Source organism: Panicum virgatum, chromosome 2K (assembly GCF_016808335.1).
Source record: "Panicum virgatum strain AP13 chromosome 2K, P.virgatum_v5, whole genome shotgun sequence".
Taxonomy (NCBI): domain Eukaryota; kingdom Viridiplantae; phylum Streptophyta; class Magnoliopsida; order Poales; family Poaceae; genus Panicum; species Panicum virgatum.
In genome coordinates, this window is record NC_053137.1 from 7,142,146 (window position 1) to 7,152,459 (window position 10,314).

A 10,314-nucleotide genomic window follows, 5' to 3' on the forward strand; every position below is an offset into this window, starting at 1 on the left:
CCCTTTTTGCCTGGAGGGTTCCTCCTGGCGGCTGGCGTGCAGCGTGGTCTCCTCTCCCGTACAAGGAAAGCCGCAGAACAGCAGGGTGCCCCGTCCTGTAGCCTCCTGGCCAGCTGCCGCCTCGCCCAGATGAAGCCTGCCTGCCTGCTGGGCCGGGCTCGCTGCTGGGTACAAGGCACTTTCGTGGCGCCCAGGACGACTGACTTGACCTTGCAATTTCTTTTTTTCTGAACGGAGCCCGGCCGCGTCCGCGTCCGCGTCGTTCCACCAGAAATACTAGTGGTGGTTGTACCACCAGAGATCGTATGCCAAATATCGCCGGGGTTCCGTTCACACCCGCGGCGCCGACGTGTCGCCCCCCGCGCCGTCCTCACCTGCCCCTGCGGCTGCGGCTGGTGGCGCCGGCGCCGGGCTTCGGGCTCCCCTCCTGGCCGCTCGCTGCCCCGCAAGTAGAGTAGGAGTAGTAGTGCAACCGGGGAGACGACCTGGCCGGCCCACCAGATTATACCACCACCAGGCAATAGGAAAAATAAAAAATATATCGCCGGGGTTCCGTGCGGCGCCGACGTGTCGCGCCGGGTTCCCTGCGGCCGCGATGCTGGATGGCCGCTCGCTCGTCTGGGGCGCTGTTGGCCGCTGCTTCTCCTCCGTCCAAGTCCAAGTCCAAGTCCACCCACCACGAATTGCCTGGTGCGCGGAAGCAGAATGCAGCGCACCGCCACTACTAGTACTCCTCTAGATCTTTTCCATCGTCAGCCCAGCCACTTGAGATTTTTTTTTTCCTTAAAACATCTTAAGTAAGAGCCGGCGACGAATTCTAACCGGTCGACGAGAGATTCTGGTGTTTTGGCGGTCGCCGGTGGAGACGCTGTCACGTCATTACCTAGAACGGACCGAAACAAGCTCGAGAAATACTCGAAGAGAAGGTTCCGGTTTTGCGGCTTTTGTTTACCCCTTCATTTCCGTCCCATTCCTCCTCCATCATCTGTCGGTTCCATCCGTCCGTCCATTATGTGAGTCATTGATTAGTTGATTACTCTCTCTCTCTCTCTCTCTCTCTCTCTCTCTCTCTCTCTCTCTCTCTCTCTCTCTCTCTCTCATCGGAATGCTAGGCTGCTAGCTACTTGTCCCGGCACATTTTCGGGTTTCCTAATTCTGAGTGCTATCCTTCCCCGTCTCCTGAAGAAGCCGAGAGGCAGTCCTTCCACGCGACGCTAGCTTTTTACAGGACAAGAATGCACAAGCAACCTGGTGCTGCCGTGCATACAGCTTCCATCCACCCACTGACCACTGGAGGCGTGGCGTGCCGCGTGCACCGACCCGACGGCCACACGCCACTCGCCAAGGATCCAATCCAATCGAACGAAACGCTCGCTCGCTGGTCTCGTTGCCGCCTGGCGCGTCACGCGGCCCGTTCGGTCCCGTTACGGGAACGTCCCCGTTCTGCCCATTAAGTTGATACGGTTCTGGGTCGGACTGGGCTCCCGACTCCTTCAGGCCCAGCTCAGCCTCCGACTCCTGTCCTCCCTTCCTTCCTCGATCCATCCATCATCCAGCGTTGCGGGGAGGGAGGAGGTGTTTGGTAACCACACAAGGATTTTTTTTATTTTTTCTTTGAAGAAACACACAAGGATTTTTTACATGGCCAACTTGTCAGTGATGCATCGTTTAACTTGCCAAAAAAAAATGGAAGCATTGAGACTCGACACAAAACTATAGGAGGAAATATATATAAATCACTGCTGACCATACAAAGGATCATGTGCATATGACCTGTAACCTGCTTATAATTTTCCTAAAATGAAATGGTTTTCTTATCATAAAAGAGTGGCAGGAAATAAATCCTTGCTACCTCCGGTCTGTTGTGGCTAGCCTGCCTTAGAAATAGCAACATATCATTTCGAATCCTGTAGTATACATATCTCCAAATTGATAATTATAGAAAAGTTTTACGCGTGAACAGCCTGTCAATAGTGTTTAAGTTTAGTATTTTGCTAAAAAAATGCAATAATTAAACACTGTCAAAAGTTTAGCAGGAAATAATAAATCACTACTAATTTTGGAGTGACCAGCCTGCTGCCTCAAAATAACCTGGATGCCATTGGGAATCTTGTCACATACATAGCTCAAAACTTAATAAGTACTAATATAACTATAGGACAGTTTTATATACCAGATTACCAGCCTGTCAGTGATGATATATAGATACACAAAATTTTGCTTAAAATGGAAGAATTGAAACGTGCCACAAAATTAGCAAGAAAGCAAATCACTACTAATTATGGAGCAGTATTTGTTTTATTTCTTCCACTAACAGAGATGCATGGAGCAGTATGCTGAGTTCTTTTCGCAAGTTGTTGCTGTTCAAAAGTATGAAATAATCTCTTATGAATGATTTGATGATTTTATTTGTTTAGATGAGTACCTGTTCATAATCTAGATATGCATGATTACAGTAAGCTTACAATCTGAAAATATTTCTTTCTTGACAAACTACCTTTGTTCGGATTCTTTAGATGAACCAATGGAGCATGCTTATATATTAGATTAATTGATAACTCGCCAGCATTAGGGGCTACTTTTTTTTGTGCTCTACCTGAACAATTTTTCTCATCTTAACAGTTGCAAAACATCCTAGAGAAATATCAGATCTAGTGACATCAGTCTTTACTGCTTGAAATTCTTTCACCCAAGACTCCGAGAGATACTGATCATGTTTGCGAATTCAAATTTGGTGCTAGATGCAGACCTGGTTTTGTTTTGTTGCGTCTTACTGCCTGATATTCATTCACCTGAAAGATACTGATCAGGTTTGCCAATAGAATTTTTATGCTAATTGCTGACCTAATTTGATTTGATTGCCTGATAAAAGTTAATGTACTTGGATCAATATACTTTGCATTCAAACTGTTCTGATTGCCTCGAGTACTGTCTACCATATAAATCTTTGATTACTGAAGTTGGGGATGATAGAATTGTATTATGTGGTGTAGAATTATAGCTACCACAGCTGGAGTTAGTCACACATCTCGGCATTGTTAATTCTTTTGGAGCGCTGCAGAGTAATCCTTAATCTTTGCCTATAAACGATCATCTTTGCAAGCTGTTCTATTCTTGTAATGTGTTTACAGTTTTAGTTTAGCAGATTACAGTCACTACGGGTTGGTTGTCTGCGTATTGTATACCAAGTTATTGTATTATTTGTTTTTCTAGGTAAGCCACCCTTTTTTCTCTTTGCAAAAATGCTTCATTATAGTGATCTAAAGTTGAGTACTTGGTTAATCACATGAACTCCGTGTGTTAGTACTCTATGATTCAATTTCATTTTCAGAATGTTGGTATGGTACATGCTTAACTAACAAAATGTTTTGTTACCATGGCAACAAGCATTTGTCCTTTGTGCCAAACAAGCAAAGAAAGTTTCATATTGCCCTTATTGAATTGTGTTGTTTCGGTCGATATTAATCTTTTGGTCGATTTATGAGTACTGGAAATAATCTTTTCATCTTAGACATGCATATAGCCCCTACAATACAATGGCGTGGACTCTTAGACACAACTTGAGATATAATTTCTAAATTTAAATGTAACTATCAAACATTCTGCACCTCTCTTGTTTTATTATCAAGGGATCAGGCAATGACTCCTATGTATCAAAGCCATTTGTCCATTTGTGTTTTGTTTCCTGAGAAGGATTCGTGTGTATAATGATTCTAAGCTTTGGTGTGCGCTTGGGAGTTCTATTGTACGCACACTACTATCCTAAGTATATCTGGGCTACATCTGCTATCTGGGCTGTTTCCTAATGATTCTAAGCTTTGGTGTGCGCTTGGGAGTTCTATTGTTCGCACACTACTACCCTAAGTATATCTGGGCTACATCTGCTATCTGGGCTGTTTCCACGGAATGAGGTCAGTTATGATCTTATTAGGTTACACTCAGAAAAAAATTAGAAATGTCTAAAACTTTAAGTCCGACCTTCTCTTTTTCCATTTGCTCATCAGATCTTATAAAATGTATATACTACTTTTAATTTCTCCCTGTACTTCAAAATATCTACTATACTATATCATGATAATTACCACTAAGATGACAAATGAATTATGCGCGCGCGCAACGCGCGCATGCGCGCAATCCACTAGTTCAAGTTAAAGCACACCTTCCATGCCCACCTGGAGGGTGCTGGTGCTGGTGCTGCTCCAAGCCCGGTACTGAGGAGAAATGTTTTGCGAATCAGGGTCTGTGCAGCAAGGCCTGCTTTCGCACAATGTAATAACATTGGGCAATGTCATCAAATGATGAGGGAACCGTGATCATCTGGACAAAACTTTTTTAGGAACGATATGAACAATTATATGTACCAAAGCCGAATAAGAAAAATTGGGCCATTGCAAATTGAAGGTGCACGCATATCCGGGGAAACCACATCGCAAATTGAACGGCCGCCGGATCGCTTGCAAGCATGGTTACCATGAACGCGACCTGTACCGGCCCAAATGTGGTTGGACTTGGGCCTTCGTTCATTTGGGCCTCGAGAAGGGCCTCTCTCTCTCTCTCCTTATTGGCTCCACCGGTGGCCCAAATAGTTTTTAGCTTTTTTGCGGATAACAAATATTTCTAAACTTGACCATTGATTGTATAATTGGATTTATAAAAAAGTTGTGTGGATCAACGTGAGGATTAGATTCATCTTGTTATTTTCGTCAGGCTAGAGAATTACGCTTTCTTGCAACAGGGTACACTGGCTACTGGGATGCTTATGCTTACGCTTTCTTGCAACAGGACTAGAGAACCAGATGCTTATGCTTTCCCAATGCTTTGCCTGAAGAGCAGATGGATGGAGCTACCTGCTGGTGACAGCAGGGATTGCGACCGACTGTAATCGGCACAAGGGGTTATCCAACTTTAGAATCACAGAATTGCCGGAGTTTGGTGCACGACCGCAGGAATATAGTCAGACAACCCATATTCAAACTTTCAGTCACAAAGCATCCATATCAACACAGGTATTCAGGACGATAACAGGTCCAGCACAGGAACCAAACATATCAGGACTCCAGATTTGAACATAGCTCACAATTCACCCAAACCAAACTGAAAATTACGACGCCTACTGCTACCACGCCGTGGGCTGGCCCTTATTGATAACTGGCGGCGCTATTGCCTTAGGCGGAGGCGGAAGCAGCAGTGGCGGAGGCGTGCTTCTCGATGCTGGTCTGGAGGTCCTCCTTCCTGGCACCAACAACAGTGTGGATCTTCTCACCGTTCTTGATGAAGAGGAAGGTCGGCATCGCCTGGATCTCGTACTCTGAGGCTACTTCCTGTTGAACAAGGAAACAGCATTAGCACACACACCACCCGAAGCCAAGTGGTTGTGATTTGATGAACTATAGGGGCACAATCCTCACCTTCAGCTCGTCAACATCGACCTTCAGGAAGAAAGCGTCAGTGAACTTCTTGGCTAATTCAGCAAACACCGGGGCGATGATGCGGCAAGGACCACACCAGGAGGCAGTGAAGTCAATGATCACCTGAGGAGTGAAAGTGTTAGAGGCAGTACAAATGACAAGAACAGGAATCCAATTATAGTTGAATAGGCAGCATCCATGTCTCATGTGAACAAGATCACATGCCTCGGAACAGAAGAAAACAAACCAGCTACATCAAGAAAGAAGTATAATGCCTGTCTATAGCCCTGAATTCTATCCAGTATCCACATGACTTCCCAGCAGATCTCATCTGAAATATTTGGATCCACACTGCGGATCGAAACGCATGTGCAGTAACTCGTTGCATCCAGCCGCAGCGTATTTCCCCCCAATTAACACGCGTTACCAATTTAGGCTCCACCAACAAAATCTGTGCGCGCCGTAGACATCAAACCGCCCCAGGCTACATCAATCAACGTCTTCCGGGTTCTACTCGCCGAAATCGGCAACGACCCACTACGAACCCCCAACACGGCAACAACATATTTTCCCCAATTAACGCGCGCCGCGCCCCAATCAGCCAAACCCGAGCGCCTCCGATGCAATTTAAAACGGATTGGATCACGGGGACCGACCGCGCGAGGCAACCCAGACGGATCCAGGAAGACCCAGCGCGATGAAGCCCGTTTCAACAGCTTCCCAAAATTACGCGGAAATCACGAGAGGGGGGGAGGGAGATGGGTGAGCAGGGGCGAGGAACGCGTACCAGCTTGCCGGCATCCTTGGCCTTGGTCATCTGGTTCTTGAACTCCTCCTTGGTGTGGCACGCGATCACGACTCCCTCCTCGGCCGCCATTGCTCGTCCTCCTCCCTCGGCGCGATCGAAAGCCTGGTGGCGGTTTTTAGGTCTCTTTCGGGGGCTGGATTGCAAGATTGCGTTGCGTGGCCTCATCCGCAGCGCGTGCGGGGGTATTTATAGTGGAGCGCGGCTAGGGGTGGCGAAATGACGGAAACGCCCTTGCGGGTCCAGCACGACCACGCGTTCCGGCCCCGGGGGGTCGACCGACCGAGGACGAACGGACGTCACCGCGCTCGTCGGCGGCGTCTCCCGCGGTTGGACCCACCGCGGTGCACTGGAGAAGGTTCGCGAAGGTGACCGTCGACGGGCCGCCGCCGGTGGCGAGCCTTGTAGGGCAAGTTTCAGTGTGAGTCAAAACAAAATACTCCTACTATTGTAGAGTAATAGCAAACTAAAAATTCGTTTATAAATACTCCTCCGTTCTAAAATATATGTGGTTTTGATTTTTTTAAATTTATATTATTTATTATGCATCTAGATATATGTCTTTATTCATAGTAAAAATATATGAATATAGAAAAGTCAAAACGATCTATATTTTGCAACGGAGGGAGTAGTATCTTGACGTAAGGGAGTATATTTAAGAAAAAAACTGAGGACAAATTATAGCGGTATAACTTGGTGGAGATAAAAATGGAGTGAAACATATTGTAAAGAGAAGTAAGTGGTGTAGCCAGAATTAATTAAATTCTACCTATGGCGTGTGGAACAGAGAGCTGAGCACGGATGGAGCTGCACCACACGGGCGCGCAGGGGGGAGAGTGTCCGCTAGCAACAAGTTCGCCGGCCACTATGGCTCGCCAGACTGCTGGCTACGCCACTGCGTGCGGTGGCATCTAAGGACTATTACCATTCAAAATTTGGTTCACCCATATTCCCTAGTCTCAACGTATACGTATACATTAGGTATACATATACGTATGCTAATGTAATAGGGTAGAAGCTTGTTGTTACATTTAATTGAACAAGTGTTCAACAACACACAATGTCGATCGAATTCTAAATTTGGAAGGAAAAGAAGAAAATACAAAAGGCAAAGGCACCGTGTATCAAAGTGCTAGGCAGAACAAGCCGCATTGGTCCGTTTACTTTTTTAGCGATTTTGTGTGGGCATATTTTTCATTAAGAGGAGAAGAGAGAAATTTGTTAGAACAAAAGGCGAAAGCAAACTGTTACATCGTTGCACGAAAAGACTTGTACACTAATTCATGCCATCATTTTTGCAACATCATATTCCGTTTTGAATCATGTATATATATGAAAAGGTGCTCCAGAAGTAGAAGAGTCAAGATGCTAATGTTTGGGTGGAAACCGGTTATAACGGTTTGGATTTGCATTGATTCTATTTCAATTTGGTGAAAAATGGTTGCTCTAACAATTAATCCGGTTTGGTTTGATTTCATAAGAGAAATGGTTTGACTTGGTTTCGGATACTAATAGTGCTGAGCGGCTGCTGTGCACGTCCTCCAACTTACTTGACTGATTTTGCTTATAGTCATAGCTATCAGTAGCGCGAAGAAATTAAAAGTACCACTACCAGCATGCTTCCACACTATCTGCGGGTTTCCACCTTTCTCTCTACTTCTCTATTAGTGTAGTTTAGTTTTACATGTTATAAGGTAGTCTAGAGTAATTTATGTGGGCGTGTTTAATAAAAACAGTTTGGTACGGGTTAGTCCCAGCGGTAGCTTGATAGAAGAGGGAATTTTCGATTGCAGCGGGTTACTCACGAGGGGATAGGCTCGAAACCGCAGAAGCATCTGTAACCGTTTAGTGCCATTTGTATCGTGCAATGGAAGGTTCAAGAAAAGCAAAAAAAGATTCTTTAGTGAACATGGGGCCATGTTTAGTTTGCACCATGAATTTTTTAAAAAAAAAGACAAATGCATGTATGGAGTACTAAATGAAGTTTATTTGCGAAATCTTTTTACGGATTGGTGTAACTTTTCGAGACGAATCTAATGAGTCAAGTTCCATCATAATTAGCTACAGTGATGCTACAGTAACCACGCTTAATCATCCCCTGACCGTACGGTCAAAGTCCTCATTAGCTAAAATAACTGCTACATTATCATAGTTGTGGAGATAATTTTGTAATTAAATTTTATTTAATATCTCCAATTAGTGGTCAAAACATCAAAAAAATTTCAGGACAAACCAAACAAGGCCATGGACACTTTTCAAGCCACGTCGGTAGACCGATAAGACGACACAGCCCAGTGTAGAGTAGATGGAATTTATTCACGTCTATCCAAGTTTGTCAAAAAGGTGTGCAAGGTTCTTTTTCCTCAAATATATGACGAAAAAACATGCGTATATTTCCCTACCCCCAAAAACTATACAAAGCTTCCTTCGCTTCTAAGAAAGGGAAATATGCATTTTCTTTCCTTTTGGAATAATAAAAAAAAGTGAAGTCAGCTTCGCACAAATTAAATTGAAGAATAAAAATCGAACATGATCCCACCTGTTCCCACCAGACGCATTTCTTTTTTTTTTCTGCAGCAAGTTGCCCCCAAAACTCTGTTGTTTTCTTGACCAGAAGCAGTTTCATGGCAATCTACACCGCAATACCGTACCACATTGGTGATGACGAAGACTCTGTTGTTTTCTTGACAAAAGACTTTGTTAGCCTCTATTATTGATGACTCGACTCAAACAGCTAGATCGGAATCTAGTTTGTTTTTCCATCTAACCTTGTATTAGTACATCCATTATTAGTTGGTCGTTTCTGAACGATGTACTCTAAATATTTTAATAAATTCTATTTTTATTTTTCCCTGTGATTATCCGTATTTTTCGCACGACATGTAACCTAATAGTACATCAGTTGACTCGAGTATAGAACTGCAATTAATATGCATCACTTTGTTGAAATATTTGCCGCGTACTGTATGAATTTATTTGGCGCCATTAATGTTTATCCAACGAGCACCGGCCGGGGCCATCACATGGGGCCAACCAGCACTCGGTGACGGTGCCGGCGGCTGGGCGGTGGAAGCAGGTCGCTGCGCCGTCCTTGTCGGCTCACGATGCCCGGTGAGTGCCAGCGGGCAGCGGCCGGGGCATTGGCGGCGAGGTGGGGGTAGAAAAAATCAAGAGAATTAAAACAGAGGAAGAATAATCAGCTTTTACCTCGATACACAGTAGATGGATGTGAAACTGAGAGGCTGCCGCTAACAGGGGAAAAAGCAGGGGAAGCAAAAGGACGAAGATGCGCTGGGACCGAGATAGAGAAATAGAGTAGGAGAATGAAACGGCCGTATAAATGAATAATCATTGTGTTCGGCAGCTCCACCAGCCTCCAGCTCAATAGTATTTTCCTCTCATATCGTTTTAGCACCAGCCACCAGCCAGCCAATAGTATTTTTTTTTCTCACACCACTCCAGCATCAGCCACCAGCTCTAGCCCAGCGAACAGAGTGAATGATTTCGCATGAACAAACTCTTGGGCTCCTGGTAGTTTCTTGCAGCAGTGGTATTAGAAGATGAATGGCCTTGTGTGAGTGAGTGAGATGGTAGATGTTGGATCATCGGACAAACGGGAACAGATAGGATGAAATCTAACCATTTAGTGTTAATTGATGATGTGGTTTTCATGTGGTTGCAGAAAAATCACAATTAATAATGTTTAGTGAGTTGTGTTTATCTAGAATATATAGATATAGACATCTGATTTTGTTGTTGGAGATAGAGGTTAAGTGCTCCGACTCTAATAGTCTAGAAATACCTGTTTTGCTACGTTCGAGACCTCATGTGGATGCAGTGACAGCGAAGAGGCACCTGCAGACGATCCCCATGGCATCGAGCTCCTGCACATAGCACTGCTAATGGATTGGAACCCGCACCATACCCAACTCCACCCAAAATTAATATATTTAGATATCCAACCCCACTCAACCTAATTAGTTAATTTCTCAACTCTAACCAACCCGCCCCATTATAAGCGGGTAACTCATAAAAACCCATGGGTTCTACTATGCAGAGGAATTTAGTAGTTCTACACTTAATGTGGGGATCACATATATG

The 10,314-nt window shown here is 44.7% G+C and overlaps 1 protein-coding gene across 1 annotated transcript; it reads right to left on the reverse strand.

Moving 5' to 3' along the window:
- Positions 1–4,949: 4,949 nt before the first annotated feature.
- Positions 4,950–6,403, reverse strand: LOC120664305 (thioredoxin H-type-like). Its single transcript, XM_039943464.1, has 3 exons — positions 6,196–6,403; positions 5,409–5,531; positions 4,950–5,321 (listed from the first exon to the last, which is right to left on the reverse strand). The coding sequence occupies exons 1-3, from the start codon at positions 6,379–6,381 to the stop codon at positions 5,166–5,168; spliced, it is 465 nt and encodes a 154-aa protein (XP_039799398.1). The 5' UTR covers positions 6,382–6,403; the 3' UTR covers positions 4,950–5,165.
- Between the last annotated feature and the right edge of the window lie 3,911 nt (positions 6,404–10,314).